The sequence below is a fragment of the Agrilus planipennis genome, unplaced genomic scaffold (genome assembly GCF_000699045.2).
Source record: "Agrilus planipennis isolate EAB-ADULT unplaced genomic scaffold, Apla_2.0 scaffold56, whole genome shotgun sequence".
Taxonomy (NCBI): Eukaryota; Metazoa; Arthropoda; class Insecta; order Coleoptera; family Buprestidae; genus Agrilus; species Agrilus planipennis.
In genome coordinates this window covers 1,556,783-1,575,455 of record NW_020438870.1, presented here as the reverse complement: position 1 = coordinate 1,575,455, position 18,673 = coordinate 1,556,783, and the positions used below count along the sequence as shown (strand labels likewise).

The 18,673-nt window shown below is 30.0% G+C and overlaps 2 protein-coding genes across 5 annotated transcripts; both read right to left on the bottom strand.

The window, feature by feature from the left end:
- Positions 1–1,517: 1,517 nt before the first annotated feature.
- LOC108732690 lies at positions 1,518–12,987 on the bottom strand. Of its 3 annotated transcripts, XM_025977051.1 has the most exons (14): positions 12,813–12,987; positions 11,112–11,396; positions 10,746–11,019; positions 10,140–10,167; positions 9,212–9,382; positions 8,614–8,777; positions 7,994–8,190; positions 7,845–7,907; positions 7,022–7,216; positions 3,681–5,642; positions 3,526–3,596; positions 3,350–3,469; positions 1,957–2,132; positions 1,518–1,682 (listed from the first exon to the last, which is right to left on the bottom strand). In XM_025977051.1, exons 1-10 carry the CDS (start codon positions 12,865–12,867, stop codon positions 5,512–5,514), a joined length of 1,563 nt encoding a protein of 520 aa, XP_025832836.1. In that variant the 5' UTR covers positions 12,868–12,987; the 3' UTR covers positions 1,518–1,682; positions 1,957–2,132; positions 3,350–3,469; positions 3,526–3,596; positions 3,681–5,511. The 3 variants fall into 3 exon arrangements, with proteins under 3 accessions (XP_025832836.1, XP_025832844.1, XP_025832847.1); XM_025977059.1 differs by lacking the exon at positions 3,681–5,642 and having other exon boundaries at positions 12,813–12,986; XM_025977062.1 differs by lacking the exons at positions 3,681–5,642; positions 7,022–7,216 and having other exon boundaries at positions 12,813–12,985.
- Positions 12,988–13,046: 59 nt separating this feature from the next.
- LOC108732691 (mitoferrin-1) lies at positions 13,047–17,777 on the bottom strand. Of its 2 annotated transcripts, none has more exons than XM_018463635.2 (4): positions 17,249–17,777; positions 16,877–17,105; positions 15,912–15,968; positions 13,047–15,527 (listed from the first exon to the last, which is right to left on the bottom strand). In XM_018463635.2, exons 1-4 carry the CDS (start codon positions 17,363–17,365, stop codon positions 14,806–14,808), a joined length of 1,125 nt encoding a protein of 374 aa, XP_018319137.1. In that variant the 5' UTR covers positions 17,366–17,777; the 3' UTR covers positions 13,047–14,805. The 2 variants fall into 2 exon arrangements, with proteins under 2 accessions (XP_018319137.1, XP_025832853.1); XM_025977068.1 differs by having other exon boundaries at positions 16,877–17,131; positions 17,249–17,333.
- Between the last annotated feature and the right edge of the window lie 896 nt (positions 17,778–18,673).

Here is an 18,673-nt window from a genome sequence, read left to right as displayed (position 1 = left end):
ATAAATCAAAACCGTTTTTTATAAACATGAAACGTGAAATCTCTGTAGTTTTTGGTATAATCTGTAATTATACGTATGTAGGTATTTTGCTATTTACGATATTATTTTCAACGAACGTCTTTTTTAAATTATAGCAATATCCGTATCTTAAGATCGCACGCTATTTTTAGACTGTAAGACAAAAAGAGGAATAGCGATGTAGAGTGAGACAAATTACTATTATGATTATTGTAATAACGTAAACAGTTTTGCAAAACATTTTAGACCGAGTTCATAGGCGTAACAAATCATCGAATAGATGTTTAGGGAGCACGGAGAAAAGGCATAAAAATCCCCATTTATTACAGGAATATTATTAAAAACAATAAAAAACTCTTCGATATCTAATAATAAACAAAAGGCAAATATGTATATTGTTTCAATATTAAATAGGAAAAAACGCATTCAACAATGATTAATGCAGGTATATGTATATCCGAAGTAATTAGTAACGAATATTTCAGAAATCACAATTAAGAAAAACTTTCGAGGAAACATTTCGTCAACTGAGCTGACCATCTTCAGAGCATAATAACATTAAACAATGTTATTTTATAGGATACTAATATGTACTAAAAAAAAAAGTAAATATTTACGATAAGCTCGAAGGTTTGAATTTTCTTATTATACGGAATTAATTCAGGTACAAACAGTTATCAAGATTTTTTAAAGCGAATTACGTTTTTGATAAATAAAGTTCGTGTTAAGAAAAAGTCAATTTGTGGCATTATTAATCTATTCCAAATATTTTATTTAGTCAAAATATAGATAGTAAAAGATCATTTACATAAAATAAATATTTTTGTGTTATTTTATATTTTAACTGCACTTACTTATCGCCTCATTACCGCGCCTATGCTTATTATTTGTACAAAGTTTTTTTTTATCACTAGAGTTAATAAATTCTTCATCGATGTCAGCACCTTCCGTGTTCTCTAATTTCCAGAAATGGGCGGTGCTTACTAAATCAGTGACATTCGGCTTTACAATTCCAGAGCAATTATTTTACTGTTAAATACATCAAAAATACCGAATAAAGAGTAAAATTGCTATAAAGGCATTATTAGCGAATGAAAAATAACAGTAAAGCGCCTAAATTGAACGAATTTATATTTTTTATAATAAATCTACAGTTGCTTTCAACTCGTTGTTTGCAGATACGCCTATGTTAAGTATATTTTGGGGAGTAGTTCACAAGCGGTTCGGAGGCGGCAGCACGTTCCGTGTTAATTTGAATAATAATGGTATGAGAGAAACAGTAAATGTTAACTCAGCTTTTATATCAGAGAGGACACTGTATGTATTACTCTTTTGTTTTAAATTCCTTCCACTATTGTTTTATAGACGGCGCGACGTATATGAATTCAAAATTTATTTTCTTTTAAATGAATTTCTGGATAGAAAAGTATCCTCATTAAAAATTGAAAATTAAAGTATTTGCGATAACAGCGCTCTTTTTAACTAAATAAAAATTTCTATTAGTGTTTTTTTTTTATTAACAACAAAATTATTTCACTGTCTATAATAAAACTACATTTGTCAATATATAGAGTCTCTAAGTGTTTCATCGTTAAAAGTTAAAGGCCTTTGTTGAAATAAACACTTGCAGGGGGATTACCCTTGAACTTTTCTGTAAGTTCAACCTAAAACATACAACGATCTACTTTCAAATCATACCTTATGGTGACAGTAAAAAAATAAACCATATCTGTACAGTACATACGTTCGTTAACCCTTTATACCATTGTTATAAACATTTGACTTTTTATATTCAAAAAACTTATCAAACATTGTTTTTAAGAATTTCAACACATCGACACCTTGCTTTTACGAGTATACGCTTTTGTACTTTTTTGAATGCTACTTTTTTTTATTACTGTTAATCATTTAATATTAAACTAAGTATACTTAATTTACCTGAACATTTTGCTCTAAATCGTTAAATGGAAATTCTTGATATTGTTTGAAAAACGCACAACACAAAGGCGTGGAAAATAAAAGAGTTAGTCCATTTAAACTTAACTCTATTGGAAATGGGTACTTAAAATGAATTCCTCTTTTAGATAAAAAATCCATTAGGGTTGGTACTCCAACTAAAATTATTTAGAATGTTTTAAATTAAATCGTGACATCATCTCCTGATGTTAAATTTCAAAAAATTAGGCATCGCAACAGTCACAATAGTAAATAATTGGGAGGGATGAAAATTAAACATAAAAGGAAACTTCAAGTTAAGGGGCACTCCAATGGGGACGAAAGAAGGGTGTGATACGTCAATTATATAGCGATAAATATTTTAAAAAGACAAAAGGCCATAAAAATTCTTGCGTGTGATACGTTACATAAGTACAATGTAGTCAATCTAAACGCGATTCACGAATGAAATAAATCTTCAAAATATGTTTATTGGTGTATAATAAATACCAATTGGGCCTGTCTTTTAATTACTATCTTTTAAAATGTTATGCACAATTTCTTAACTACACATTAACTATATGAAGAAACTAACTAATGAATTATTACAGTCGTTTTTACACGATATAATGAAAGAGCTCTATTTTTAACATATTTCCTAATTAATAACACAAGTTGAAAAAGCCAACTAAAGGAGATATTGGGGGGAGAACATCCCCCTTTTGGCTATAAGTTTTTCTCTATCAGAAATCGTATAGAGACTCGTAATGTACGGTACTTAATGTAAGAATACCCAGATTAAACAAATAATATCCAAAACAAAGTGAAAAATATTCGTTTATATCAATAATGTTTAGTATTGTGAAATCATAACTAATTTGTTATGTTTTTTATATGCCAAATGAATTCAAATGAATTATTTTCTATCTTTATTTACATACATACATATAATTTAATTTCGCGAGAAAGTACCGTGATAATTTGAATTTAATAGTCTAAATATAGCTTGATTACTCGTCTTTCATATAGGCAACCCACTGTACTGCAAAGTATTTTCATCACCAATGTAGCAGTAGCAATTCTATTTTTTTTAAGTTTTTAAAAAAGATATTAAAATATTTTAGCTACATAATTTTTATTTCTCCCGTATTTTGTATCTTTATTGCATTATGTTACTTCCAGTTCGTTTCATACGGGATAAATTAATTTAGAAGGAAATGAAAACGATGTCTTTAAAATTAAGAGTTGAAAGTGCATTCCGGTAATTTCCAACTATAAAATTCTTTTCGCTGATGCCCCAATGCAGCTTTAATACATTTTCGCACTTTCAGCTGATTTATTAAGGGAGAAATTAACTTTAAATTTAAGAAAAAGGTGAAAAAAAAACGAGTCTTACCTTTTAATGTATCAATGAATTTGATAAGACAATTCTAGAATCTAGAATAACAACACAGCAATGTCTGCTTCCACACCAAAAACGCTCAGAGAAAACTGGGTAGGCGAATAGTTCGCAGTACTAAAACAATAATGTTTTCATTTTATACTTAATAAGAAAAAATGTTAATGTCCTACCTGTTTTACAAAATATTTTTGTGACTATGACTTGTAAGGAATCTTCCTTCACAGGCAAATTGTTCGGTATGCTGAAAAAAAGAATACTGTTTATAGTCTACAATAAACGAAAAACCAATGCCATTCACGACCTCATAAATATACACGATACTCACAAATTTCTTGTCTCCAAGAACTTGCACTTTTTCAAGCAAAAATTTCACGAAGGTACATGTATTTTCGAATCACAGGTAACATTTCTATGTTTATCTACTACAGCGCGCTCATTTAATTTGGCGAGAAGGTATCATGATAATTTGAATTTAAAATGCGGACACCTTTCACATAGCCAACCCACTGTATTGTAAAATATTTTGCTAGCCACCCACGACTACATTACATTTTGGTACTTTCAGCTCGTTTAGTAACAGAGAAATTAATTTACCAATTAACAAAAACCACGTGTTTGTAGGGGTTGAAAATTAAAAATGCACAGCGGCAATTTCTAACTACAAAATTCTTTTTACTGATGCTTTACAACAATTTGAATACATTTTGGTATCTGTAGCTGGTTTAATAAGAGAGAAATTAATTTATCAAGAAATAAAAGTATTTCTATATTGGAAACTGAAAGTGCACCCCGGTAATTTGGAACTACAAAATTGTTTTCACTGATCACAACTTTAAATGTAATCCAATACAAGAGTGAGAGAGATGATGAAAACTAAAAAGAAGAACTGACGAGTTATTTATAGAACGTAAGGGCACTCGGAGTGCAATAAGAAAGGAAATAGGTGTTTTTTTAATTTTCAATAAATTAATTAATGAGTACATCTGACTGATCCATAAGCACAGAACTGAAACTACTAAAGGTATAAACATAAAATTTGAAAGATAGATTAATTTTGTAACAAGCACCCACTAAAAGATTGTTAGTATTTCATTCCCTAAGCAGATTAAATGGTTGTTAAACTGTTGTATGTAAATTCGATGTTAGGGACACGAAATTTCGTAAAAAAAATATTTTTTAGGTTTAAAAGCCACTTTGAAATGATTTCCTTTTATATTTGGCGCGAGAAAAAGGTAAAAATAACAGTATATTAAATTAACGTAGCCGGGTTATTAAATACAAAATTAATATTTTTGTTTTCTCGCCTAAAAACGCCCTGCGATTGAATTTAAAATGCACAATAATTTTTTGAATTACTTCATGCGAATAAATATAAGAGAGTGTTTCCTGCAAGGTCCGACCGTTTTTTAAAACATGCTCCGATAAACCATGTTTCCCAAACTCATTCACTAACTCATCCATTATAATCATTTAAAGGACATTGTCTCAAGTCGTAATTGCCTTGAAGCTTTTGAGAGATCAGACAAACACGAATTTGTATTGTACGTTTGCTTGTTATGTATACAGTGTGGTCCACGTGTGGAATAAATTAGTTAATTTATGCAGTCTTAAATAAAAATCATGAAACAGTTCGATTTTTAATTTGAAATTGCATTTTTTTAGTATGAAGATGGAATCTCATGCGACTACACCGTCCGAAATATTATTGTTCCCGAAGATTTTTAAATATTGAATATAAAAAAATCCGATGTTAACTTTATTGTCAATAAAAAGTTTCGGAAACTAACTTGTTAGTAGCAGTCGATAGTCCTAAAACTACCATTTTAAATTATTGTGAGCAGATAACATTTACGGAATGCATATTTTAGATGTTCATCAGTTTTTTTTTTTACAAAATATCTTGCCCAAAATTTATAATTAATATTTGTCGATTAGCATAAGAATCTTCGTTCTAGCGGATGTCCCACGACACCACACGACTTTTTTAATTCTTAGGGGTCAATAGCTATATACCTACCTAAGGCAAAAATGTTTTAATAAGGCAATAAACGAATGCTGTTGTTGACAATAGTGATTTGTAATTCAAATATTATGTGACAATGAAAGTAAAATAAATTGTATCGTTATAATTTTTACTGTAAAACAAGAGAATAAAATCAAGCAAAACTTATATTTGTCTCGTCAAATATTTTTGGCTGGACGGACTTCCATGCCGCTGCCAAAACGGCACTAGGCGACTTAGCTAGTCTTATACACTCCGGAATATCAGGTAATGCAATCAAATAACCTGAAAGCAAATTTGTAAAATATATGCGAATTTATTATTTATATTGCCTTTGAAATGCATCTAATTTAATTGCATTCGAAAAAGAAAAATTACAAATCAAATTATTTAAAAAAAAAAAAATCCTCAAATGCGGCGAGTTAATACATAATTAAAGCTCCTTACTACATTAAATTTTTTTTTATAATTCTACGATTATAACTGCCATTACCGGTAGGTATTACCGTTATTTTTATTCACAAATAGATCAAAGATTGGAAAACTTGATTGGCGTATGAAACAAAAACGGCATCATAATAACTTCATCTGGCAGCTGCCCTGTACAACTTGAAAGCAAAACCGACGGTAAGCATTTCAATTAAACATTTAGCAGCAAACTTTTCTTAGACTTCCCAAAAGTAATTAAAATTATAACGTTACCATTATAAAGTACGGATAACCGCGAATACTGTTTTTGCATTAAATGTTTTAAATTACATTTGAGTATTAACCTAATAAATTCAATAAAAAATACATGTATGTATCAGTAAGCGGCTGTTATTGCTATATGTTATACATGCATGAATAGCTGAACAACTTAAAACTTTGTCTATCTTTTCGTTATATGCCTTACTATTAATTTTAAGATCTAAAAAATAAAGAAGTGTTTTTCTTCTAACTATAAAATATCAAGTTACAACAGCACGTCGCCATCTACTGATACTTGCTGCTAACTAAAGTATTAACTTTAACTGTTATGATATAAAACGATACTTAATGTGAACATAAAGAAGTTTCATGTTCCCTACCTCATTTTTTTATGATTATTTAGCTTACCGGCATTTCCCCAATATATTTTGTATTTCGTAATTCTATATTGACTGTCAAATACAAAAATTTTAAAAACAATTTCTTTAATTCGCTAATTTGTTTTTTTTTTATAATTTTAACAAAGGCCCCCAACCTGTGTGAATTATTTTAGATTATTCGGCCTGCAAATTTCAAAAATTGAAAATAAGGGGGATTGCTATTTTTGACACAATTTTGAACACAAATTAAATTATTTATTTAGATATTAGCGAGAAAGTACCGTGANATTTACGATAAATTGGTATACCTCTATGATGTATATTATATACATGCATGCACGGTATTTATTATTCGTAGGATAATCAGTTTTTCTGCGTTAGATAAACTATTTTTTTTTATTATTTATCTCTAGTAGTCCCACTCATCAATTTTTTAAATGACACTCCACTTCTTCTTCATGTTACTTAATTTGATTGTATTATAGTTTTGAAGTGTTGATAATTTGCAAAATATTTTTTACTATGAAAGTTTCAAATATTAACTTTAATAATTTTCAAGAATGTTTTTTTCGTTGCAGAAAAGACTTATTTTACCTGGGAACCAAGGTGGTTTCTGACTTCCTCTTAATTGAACTCTAGAATGGTGTCGTGGTGGTTCCATTGCCAAATAATATTCTAAACTGTTAGGATCAGTATCAGAGGGAACTAATGTTTCTTCTAAAGCATCTAATTTAGTAATTTCTTTTCTTGCTGGTGACGCTCCTATTATATCTTGCATTTTCTCTAAATCTAAATAATGATAATTCTCATTATCTTTTGATCGCGTCGTCTTAATGATTTAGTGTAATATAGGACATTCTGCTAGTACAAGAACTAGTTCTACCTTAAAAAGTGGTTAAAACACATTTCGTCCTCTTTTCTAACTAGTAGGAATGGGGTGCACCCCCTTAATTTTATACACGTTTGACCACTGCTAATTATAAAACTAAGGTACCTATACATTAATCCTTTAAACATCAGTTATTGTTTTAAAAAATCGTGAAAGAAGTGAGGAGGGGAGATTGTTTAGAAGCTAACTTTTTTCTGAATGGAGCTTCTGGAATAAGTTAAACTTTTACATATTTTTTTAATTAAAAATAAGGACAGTTAAGAGAAGACTTTTAAAGACAAATCTCCTAATTCGATTTCTCTCACACAACATTTTTTCATCTATTTCACAGAATTCTTGGGAGGGCAAACTGCCCCTCTCCCGCCCTTTTGTACCCGCCATTAGCCCATATAAACATATATACCTTTCATTTGATAACATTTCGAAATTTTTTCTCAAAACAAATGAAATAATTCTGTAATCTACTTAAACACTAGGGTAGAGGTAACAACGGCTTTGTAAAATGCCTCGTATTTCCATTTTACTTACCGATACTGATCCAGGGTGGAGTCGTATCGGTCAAAAGTTTCACTGGTTTACCGGATCTTTTTTCTGTAAACAAAGAGTTTATTAAAAAAAAAAAAAAAAAACGAATGTACATTTTTTCTCTAAACTTCATCTGACGAGAGTATACGTACGTTTAGCAGCTACACTATTGGGTGGAGCCGAACCACCACCCTTTGATTGTGAAAAAATATCACCTGCTGGTTTTTCTACTTGCGATACTGTTTCCATAGCCCTATGAATATCATCTTTTTTAAGAACTGAAGAATGAAGTGCTGGAGGAACCGCTGTTGGAACAACCACATCTTGCATTGTTCCTTGCGTCACAGAACTGCAAATGTGAATACACAGAAATATTTATACAACTAAAAATATAGTGTTTTATATTGCAGTCGATCGTAAATAAAATTATATGTTTATAACATTCATTTCACAACATGTGTTTAATCCAGGGTTTTTGTTAGTTTTCCTAACAACTTTAAATAAGGCGTTATAATATTCTTTGACTTTTTAACTTAGGTTCAGTAATATAAGAAAATAAAATGGGAGAGGTTCTTTTTCGTATATTTTTCGATATGCTAGTTAAAATTACAAAAATCTTTTGTATTTCTCATAGCAAGTCGGTTTAAATAATATACAAAATAAAAAAATCTCTATAATTCTTATGTTATTATTTTAAAGTGCTAAGTGGTAAAAAATATATGGGTTAATAGTATGCATTACAATGCCAATTTTCAAGTTTTTATCCACCCACCTTACTTCCACCATGTCGTCACGATCTGGAAACAAATGGGCAACCAAATGATCAGGAGGAGCATCCATTTTCATTCCTCTTTCTTCCGTAAACATTATCTGTGCCAAAGTTTCTGGTTGCACTTCTTCTGTGGGAACATCTGGAGGAGGAAGTTCAATTTTTGCCTAAAAAAGAATAATTGCAGATAGACACACTATTTGTAATAAAAGTAGATTATTTTTGTTTATCCAAGAGCAGATTACATATAATTCAAAAGAATCAGGCAAATGCGAGTTCGACTACTGAAAGATTGCCTTCGCAGAAGCCATCAATATCAAATCTATAATATTGGTCATAGTTTATACTTTACTATACTATAAAAATCCAACTGAAGTAATTAATAATGGGTAAAAATAAGCAATCTACCCTTTCAGAATGTATTTTTTAAACAGATTACAACTCCTAGAATTAATTTTTTTTAATCAATTTGATCAAAAATAGTATTATTACTATTAGATTACAAGTACATCTTTGAGGTCCATAAACTAATCTGAGAGCTAATACACTATAGTATTTAAGTGTACAAAATATATATTTTAGATATGAAAGTAAGACATACTTGTGACTCTCGACCCATAATTGAAATATGTTGTATTTTCAATTGCTCCAGATTTTTCTGTAGAGGATAGTCTTCAGGTGCGGCACTTTTTATCGAAGGGGGTGGATATCGCATGACTTCTTTTACCTCACGATCTTCTTCTTTTACCATCGCCAACGCTTCCGTTATATTCTATTACGCATATAAGGGATACTTTGTCAAATTTTACCATACTATAAAAACTATTTATTCAAATTTATTTCAAATTGAAATATTACTCTTTTAATTAGGACCAATAATTATGTTACAAATCAATTTTTTAAAACACAAATTATTTACTTCAAATTGAAATTGTCATTATAAAGCAATTAAAAGAACGAATTTATTCAAACTCAAGTCGAACCAATAAACATCGTTCCGTAATTACTTTAATATAAACGAACTTTTTAAGAAAATTATTTAGGCCTTGATCTAATAATTACGTTAAGTATTGTTTGTGGTAACTTTCCCTTAGTTTAGGCAATTAGTTCCAAACAGCAAGAAGGGTTGCCTATAAACCAACTTTTTTTAGAAGTTGAGCTGTTAATAGCGAAATACTCCCTTTTTTCTCAAAATTCTTTAAATGGCTCTATTTGTTTAATATATATTTGAAAAAATTAGCAAATTTAGTCATGGTCGTAGCTAGAGAGAGGAAAAAGGGGTAATTAAAGCCCTCACTAAAGCTTGATCCTCCCCATAAATACATCAAATCCAAATAATTTTTTAAGTACAGAAATAATATAATAAGACCTCCAAATGGGGTAACATTTTAATAAAAACGAAATTAAAACCTGAATTTAAAATAATCGTATTACTGCAATAGATTTCAATCACTACATTACAGACGCATATTCAATTAAAATGAGATAAAATAAAAGTTGGATTAATCACTGCTAGCAAGTATATTCACCTTTTGGTTTGCTGCACCTGACGTACCCCTGAAAAAATAAATGTATTTTAAAGGTTATCCAAACTGTAATTAAATCAGTTTAAATAGGTATCTTTCAACAGTAGACGTATATTTTTTAATTTCATTATTTGAATAACTTCCACAAGGTATTATATCTTTTAATATTACATAAAAGTAACCGACAATTACAAGCTGCGTATCGTGAAAAATGATTTTAGTATTTTACATTTAATTTTTCTTAGGATTAGTAACTGCTTTTTCGAATACTGCTTAACACTACTTCCATTTAAACGATTAAATAGAAGGGTCTCTTTGTAAGTTTGTTATTGGTTACCATCTTAATGTTACATGTTTCTCAAAGTATAATTTTTTTAGTAAGTTATTAGAAACAAAAGGTACCTATATTTTTTCCTTATTCTTAGTTGCAACAGTTTCGTTATAATGTACTTTTTTGGTTGATAGATACTCAACATCATAAATGAAAGAACATTTTATGAGTGCTTAATTAAGATTCATATGTAATATTTCCAACTGCTAATTACTAATTTTCAAAGGGTTACGTTTTCTTTCTGATACATGAGGGTAATTAGATTGTGCTATACATACGCTTGATCTGGTTGAAAATATTCTTCGACGGTAGTGGTTGTTGTTACTAGGGTTGGGGGAGGCGTTGAACCGTCACGGCTTCGACAAGGAGGCTGTTCAAGTCTCTTTTCGACAGTACTGGTCACTTTTTTAACCAGTTTTCCATCCGTCTGTTCAACTGAAGTTCTAGACCGTCCAGAAGAAGACCCTCTAGAAGCAGGTCTTTGAGATAATCGAGAACATGGTGGTCCTCCAGGTGCAGAACAAGGTCGTAAGGAACCCTGACTTCCTTTACCTAACAAACGGTAATTCATAAATATCTCAATAAGTAAACGTTATTTATTAGTTTAGCATTTAAAATAATGTTATTGTGATAATACACCATACTTGTTGATGGGCGAGCCGGACATGAAGTCTTAGAATCAGCCGGACGAGGACAAGTTTGCTTGGGGCAAACAACTTTTGCAGCCACAGCAGGTTGTGGTTGTTGTCTACCTGCATATCCACCATAACCATAACCATAAGATTTAGTAGAGGTAGGAAGGTAGGACGTTTTAGTACCAGACGTTCTTTGTCGACTTGCGGCTGCAACAGCTGAACTGGTACTAGGACGGCGTGATTGCACGGATCCTGCAGGTTGTCCTACAGGACAGGTCGGCTGCTGTCTTTGACCTATTACAATGAACTATTAACATACAATCAATTATGGTTTCTCCCTCATTTAAATTAACTCACTTAATGTCACCCATAAAATTAATCGATAATCAACATACTTAAAGGACTTTTTTTTTAATATAGATACATTACTTCCAGCATTTTAAGGTTGCAATGTTGAATACCTTCATCCTTAGGGGAAAATATTTTATTCTAACTGAAAAGGCGATTAATATCAATTTTTAAATGCAACATCCTTACCGCTACAAATTGCAAACGTTTTTTAAAAATACCTATACATGTATGTCTATGTGAAATGCCATTTCCTTATGTTCCTACCTATCTAATAATAATTTAAACAGTTGTATGAATATAATTATTTTTGCTATTAAATCGTTAAAAATGTTGCGCTTACCTTATCTTTTAAAACATTTTAAATAAATAAAAAACAATGTTAGAAAACATAACTTTAAATTTTGCAAACAGTTGAACCAATGACAATCAGCTGATCATTAGAGTCCTTGAAATCTACGAATGAAAACAGATTGGCCTACGTGACTAACCCAAGGAAACTGCGGGGATGTGGTTTCGTCAGCAGCTTTGAAATGCCGATAAAATTTATTCTTTTTTATTAAGAAAAAGTGGAGCATTTCATTCTTCTAAAATAATACGTGACATTGTGAAAGAAAGTAGCGTGTAATTATAGTGTTTAAGTCGGTGTTTATTTGTACATAAACAATAACAATAGTGTTCAGTGGAGAAAAGTTTTTTACTTGATGAATATGCATATTTATCAAAGCATCTTTTTCTTTAAATTCTGCATCAAAGGTAATTCACAGTAAGTTTATGTTATTAATTACTTTTTATTGTCCGAAAATTATAACTAACTATAACACATTTTGTGTTAGAAATAAATAGGTACGTCACATTTTTTTATATTTAATCCTTTACTGACAATGAGATTTATAAAATTATACATTAAAGAACAGATCAGAATATTATTAATAAAAAAAGGTTGGTTATTATTAATCATAACTTGATAATCTTAATGTATTAAGTACATAGAATCTAGTATGCAATTTTGAATTATATGGGTACCTACATGGCGTTTAGCATGGCATGAGCATGTCAATCATTAAAGGATTAGAGCAGTATCTGATATTGCATTACAGAGGTATTCAAAGTAATAAAACCAAGTTTTTGATTTTTTAAAATAAACGGTTAGTTATCATAATACCACACGACAACAGTTTTGTTTGCTGAAAAGATGTAAAAAACTTATTGTGACATTATGCATAAAGTTTGTGGAATAAGTTATATAAACAAAAAAGTGAGATAACCTTGTAGTAGTGATTATTTCTTAATTAAATTTGTAATACCTACCAATATACAGTGGCGTTTGATTTTTTTTACATGATGAAAAGTAACACTCACTTATACGAGATCTCTCAGGTAATTTAGATGGACCTCCACCAGGTCGTGCAGACATTTTAAGCAATTCCTCCGAAAATATTAAAAATTTTGTAAATGATAATTTTCAGTCAAGTAAATTTAACAGATATACATTACAGCAATTTATTAATTGAAAACTGACATGAGCCATCTTATGATTTATCAGAAATAAAAAATTGCATTTGTTACAAATAGTACTAAATAAAAAAATTTATATTTCGGTATGAATTATTATATATTTCTATGAAAATAATCAAACCATAACAAAAAGTCTGCATTTTTCAGTGACAAAGATACCTTATCACATAGTTATAGTTGCCCACATTGGTTGGGCATCTACTTTAAAATGTAACGATATGATAATACTTCCATCTGAATGAAGTCAATATCATAATGATAAGGACTTTATCACAGCCTGTTAAATTTCTTAAATTAAATTATAAAATCAATGGCCTCAATTTGCCATGTCTGTTTCAACACTGTAATTGTAAATGATAAGTAAAGAGTAAAAGAATGTAAACCACTTGCTGCAACATCTAATAATTAAACCAATTCACATATATCATTTCTTTATCTTTAATAAGAGCATAATCTAGATCATGTTATTGTCAACGTTTGTGTAATTAGTTCACAAAATGTTGCCCAGTGGTCATCCTTCTCTATTGAACAAATTCCTACGAAATGACTAAAAATATTTATAAATCTATGTAACAGATTATGGCCAGCATTTTTAATCCGCCAATAACTGAGCTGTGTTATTTACATATTTCATACAAATAATTCAACAAATTAGTACTGTATGTGTTGCATTCAATAAAGTTTATCTCGTTTTTTTTATAAAGCTTCATTAATTAAAGTATGAATGTATAATTAGAAAGCAGATTCAGTGCAGTGTGATGGTCGCTTACGTATAAAAAGGGAGACAAGAAATAAATTAGAAAAATTATGTGTACATAAAAAAAATACATGATAAACGCGAATTAGAAATTTTTGAAAAAAGAAAAAAAATGTTATCAACTAAAGTAATATGAAATACTGACTAAAGGTGCCTATTTAACAATATGCGCTGAAATAATACATCTTTCAAATATTGCATTTTTCATTAGATCTCTTTATCAGATTTATATCATGTACCTTACGATTTCCAATCAAAATTCAAAATAGCGCTGATAATTTTTTCGAACATACTAAGAAAACATTACAAATAGTACAAATATTTATGACCAAAATGAACCATCATAAAGAAAGTACGTTATCCCACAGACTGGCTCTTCACCTTGAAACCTTATTATTTTACAGGTCATTTACTGTTTTTCTTTGTATTTAATATAGGAGGGGCAGGAACTATTGCTTTCTTTTTAATGTATACTAATTAACGATATTAAAAATACTTACAGATCTCCAAATAAGAAACACCAAGATTTCAAAGTGATTAAAACCATACCAAATTTTTTAAAATCAGGGCAGAGACTATTTTTAAAGTATTTCACTTCATATAAATATGTAGTAAAACACGAAATAAACGAGGAAATGTGTACATGTAGCCTATTTCCTTAAAATCCGCAATTTATTTACAAAGTATATTTACTTATACATAATGTTGTAAATATCAACTTGAAAAACTTGGAAACTTCTGGTTTATTAGTTTTATCAATTTATAGTTTCATTTACTGTAACGTTCCATTTAGAATATCAAATACGATGTATAAGTAAATAATACTTTAATATATCACTCTGCTGGACAAAATACAATTTTTACAAAACAATCCTTCCCCTCCATTACTGGAGTGGAAAACTTTTTCGGCACTCTCCGAATCTTCATATTCGAAAAATCTTAAACGCAGCTATATGATAAAATGTGCCTAATTACATCATATACAATTTGTACAATTCCAAAAATAGAATTACTCTTACGGTACAAACTATAAAGAAAGTTGTAAAATAAACAAAAACACAACAGGCACCGTGCGCAATACTACGAAACTTGTGGCGTCACACTGATCATTACATTGTCTCCGCGTCGTGTATTAAAACTTGTATCCGCTGTGTGCATTGTATTATATGAGATGGAACCGTATAAGTTACCCCCTGAAATCGCGGGTAACTCTCTAGGGAGTAGATTAATTTTTTCCGTGCTTAAGTGTATATTGTCGGGTTTGGCCGGTGGTTCCTTGATATTCAATGGAGGATCATCTTCGGATGCAACTGTCAATATGGGACCTTCGTGTGGTGTAGCACCCAGTATATATTTGAAAAATTCGTAAGTCGACCAGCAAATGGCAGTTCCAGGCATTACAAACATTATTCTTGCTTGGATTCCGCGAAAAAAACCTTTAGACCCCCCCAAGCGATAAACTGTTTTTACCGCGCCAAACATGTCGTGAACCTTACCGTCCTGTTGAGTGTTTAAGAGGGTTTTGCAAACATCAAGAGGCGTTGTGATAGCGGCTGCAACAGCACCTGCCATCGCTCCGCTAACTACATGCGCTGGGGGGTTATACTTGCGCTCCTCATTCATGATAGACTGAGTGAATTCGTACACCATAAAATGAATGCTTTGGAAGGGGATGTTCATGACAAGTTGCGTGGTATAGGATCGATAAAACGCTCGCAGTCCTTCGTTTAGATAAGTTTTCTTGATACAATGAATTACCGATTTGTACGGTGAACCATACATTTGCATCCTTTGCTTCACTACTGCAAAAACAATATTAAAAATTAATTTCATTTTGCATTTGTAATAATAATTCTTATCAATATATTTCATTGGACCACCCGTCCCCCAATTAGCGTTGTTATGGTCAGCCCCTTATTAATGAAGTACTATAACACTGAGTAAATGGGCGAAATAAATTCCCAATAAATTAATACATAATGCTTATTGAGCACTTTTGGATATCAACAAAAAAAAAACTTTTAAAAATTAACGCTCTTTAAAATTGTTAATTTCTTGCCGATTTTTAGTGTTGCCTAAATTTTTAATTTTTGTTACGAATATTATTTTACACATTAGCTTAAAGTATTGTAATCATTAAAAATAAAAATAAAATATAATTAAAAAAAAAAAACAAAATTTATTACCTTCTGCTGGATTCATTACAGCATCATGAATAACAGTTGCCACACCACCCGCAACACCTAAAAGATATCAGTTAGTATACCTACATATTACTAGAGTGAAACATTGTTATTAAAAGATTTACAATACAAAGTGAATGGTTTATCATATTTCCTGTTTATTTTCAAACAATTTCTTTCCATATCGTGTTTTGCAAGTGAAGAAAATTAGAATGATAAGTTGTTTACAATAAAAAAAAAACGCAAATATTCACGTTTGTTGTCGAACATTCTATTGTAATGTTTTAAAATCGATAACTGGCTAAGAACAATAAAAATATGTAAAAATAACTGTACAATTGTAACATAAACCTATATTGAATTGTACCACTGTCTTAGTTAATGATAATTGCTTATATACAAAGTATATAGTCTGCAAACTTTATGCATAAAACTAATAACTTTTTTTTAAAGAGTCAAACGGATATTATTGATTAATTTTTATCTCTAGTTCGTGTAAAAATGTTATTTTACAAAGTGGGATACAAAATTAGTTTATATCAAAAACGTACTACTTCAAATCAAAAACCCACTTCCAAGGTAAATTATTTGTTGTTTTTGAAGTGCGAATTTGTTTTAACATAAAAATGGAACTTTAAAAGCAATTAATATTTTTTAAATTTATCAGCTTGTTAGGATTCTTATAAATATTTATTACAAATGATAAATCATATGTAAATTTTAAATGTGTTGCCTCTTATTTACATATATATTTAGTCTGTTCTGTCTGAGATAAACAAGTGTTTTTCAATATCATATTAGAATATATTCCAATTTTGTAACTCTTTCACGTAACAAAGACATTATGATACTTCTGAGGTGATGCATGTCATTAATTAAAATGCATATGAGTTCAAGGTTACCAAACAGCACCTCACTTTCAAGTTTACTTTCTTTCTAAATGATTTAAGTTGCAAATAGGTTCTTACCGTATGCAAGTGCGTTGTATTTGCTTGAATGAAAAAACCTAAGTAATAATTCTTTACTGAATTCGTAACTGCTAAAATAAACTGCATGTGCAGGGCCAGCCCCAAACACCATCGAAGGTAAGCCTCTTATTGGCCTGAGAATTCCTTCCTGTCTAACCATTTTTACTAATGTACCAACTATTGTAGTAGGCTGTTTCTTTGCTTCTGGTGATAAAGATTGCATTCTTGTCTGTAAAAAAGTAACGTCAACCTAACCTAAAATTTCACTATGAAGCATTAGTTGAAGGCAGTGACAACCGTTTAGTAAATGAGCATTCTTCTCCAATAATAAATTTTACAAGAAAACTTAATACGAAATTGTCAATCACTTGCCTTTACTGAGTCTATGGGGTACATTATGCAATGTTCCATAACCCCGGCAATGGCTCCGGCAGTCATATGAACAAGGATATTTTCGGTCGGTATGCTTTCATAATCGTCAAAACTCATTATAAACTACAATTTCCTCGACACCTACCACTAGAAAAACTATTAGTTTTTGCTTTGTCGTATATCAAATAGCTGTTTTTCGAAATTCACTGGAATTTAGGACAGCTTGGTGGTTACATGACAGTAGTCGCTCAGAAGTGGGGACGAATCCACTTTCCACTACACACTCGCACTTGGTTATTATCATTTTATTATCTAGGAGGCGGACTTTCATGCAATTGGATGTATGTGTATTAGCGACAACTCTGAACTATTCTTCTCTCATATTTAAGTGATAAATTATAGCTCTCTATTTTTATTGTGATATTTGAATACTGTATGCTTTTAATAGAAGTCAAACAATTGTAGTGTTAAAGATATCAGCGAAAGGCAATTAACATTATTGAAAATCTAGAATATTTCATAAATATTAATCTTATATAAATGTAATATTTTGATATTGTACAGTTTTTTCATTAAAGACGTTCAACATTTTATCTGTTATTTTTTATAATTTTACGAAAAGAGAACTTAGTATAAGATTTAATTCATAATAATTAATGCTCTTATGGTAAAAGTAGTTGAAATAAGTACATAGCTTTTTCTCTAGATGCAAACCGAATTTAAGCTCATCCTCAATAGTAATTGCTATACATATTCTACCTCTAATTATCATAATTAAGTATGATTTATTTATTTAGATATTCAACTGCATAGAAATCACAATTATTAAAGTACCTGTTGTTATCAGTAAAATGACGAGGGCCTAAGATAACTGTAATTTTATTTCATAGTTTAAAACTAGTGCAAATAAACAATGAATTGCGCTTTATTAACTTGCATTTCCTCTTATCTTCTAAACAACAGTAATTTACTGCAATATAATTTATAAAAGTAATATATTTTTAAAATTAAAAACCACAAGTTTTCGTAAAAATCCGCTGAAAATAATTGTTGTGACGTATTTACAATAACAGAATACATAAATACAATTGAGACAAAAAATTCTAGTCTGGGTAAAAAATCGAATAATAGGTACTTAATGATAATTAATAACTTGCTATCTCTTATCAATTTTCATTAGAAATATAATTAAAATTTTTATATGTAAAATTTAGAAAAAAACAACATTGTTACGAACAACAAAAAGTGATTTTGTGGAAGAGTAATTAATACTAATTTGAAGAATCTAAAAATTAATTAAGATAGTGATGAACTTACTGGTGATAACGAATTATACAGGGCGTCTAGTTTCATGTGTAGAACCAACAAATTTATCTTATTTTGAAGTTATAAATAAATATTTCAAGTTATTGTAATAAAACATTA

What these genes read in the sequence shown, in the direction of transcription:
- LOC108732691 (XM_018463635.2), bottom strand. Translation starts at nt 17,365, where the DNA reads ATGAGTTTTGACGATTATGAAAGCATACCGACCGAAAATATCCTTGTT. An exon ending in ACCCCATAGACTCAGTAAAG is followed by an intron (nt 17,106 to 17,248) that starts GCAAGTGATTGA and finishes ACTTTTTTACAG; the next exon opens with ACAAGAATGCAATCTTTATC. An exon ending in TGTAATGAATCCAGCAGAAG is followed by an intron (nt 15,528 to 15,911) that starts GTAATAAATTTT and finishes TTGTTTTTGCAG; the next exon opens with TAGTGAAGCAAAGGATGCAA.
- LOC108732690 (XM_025977051.1), bottom strand. Translation starts at nt 12,867, where the DNA reads ATGTCTGCACGACCTGGTGGAGGTCCATCTAAATTACCTGAGAGATCT. An exon ending in TATTTTCAACCAGATCAAGC is followed by an intron (nt 10,168 to 10,745) that starts GTATGTATAGCA and finishes TTATTTTTTCAG; the next exon opens with GGGTACGTCAGGTGCAGCAA. An exon ending in CAATAGTGTAGCTGCTAAAC is followed by an intron (nt 7,908 to 7,993) that starts GTACGTATACTC and finishes CTTTGTTTACAG; the next exon opens with AAAAAAGATCCGGTAAACCA.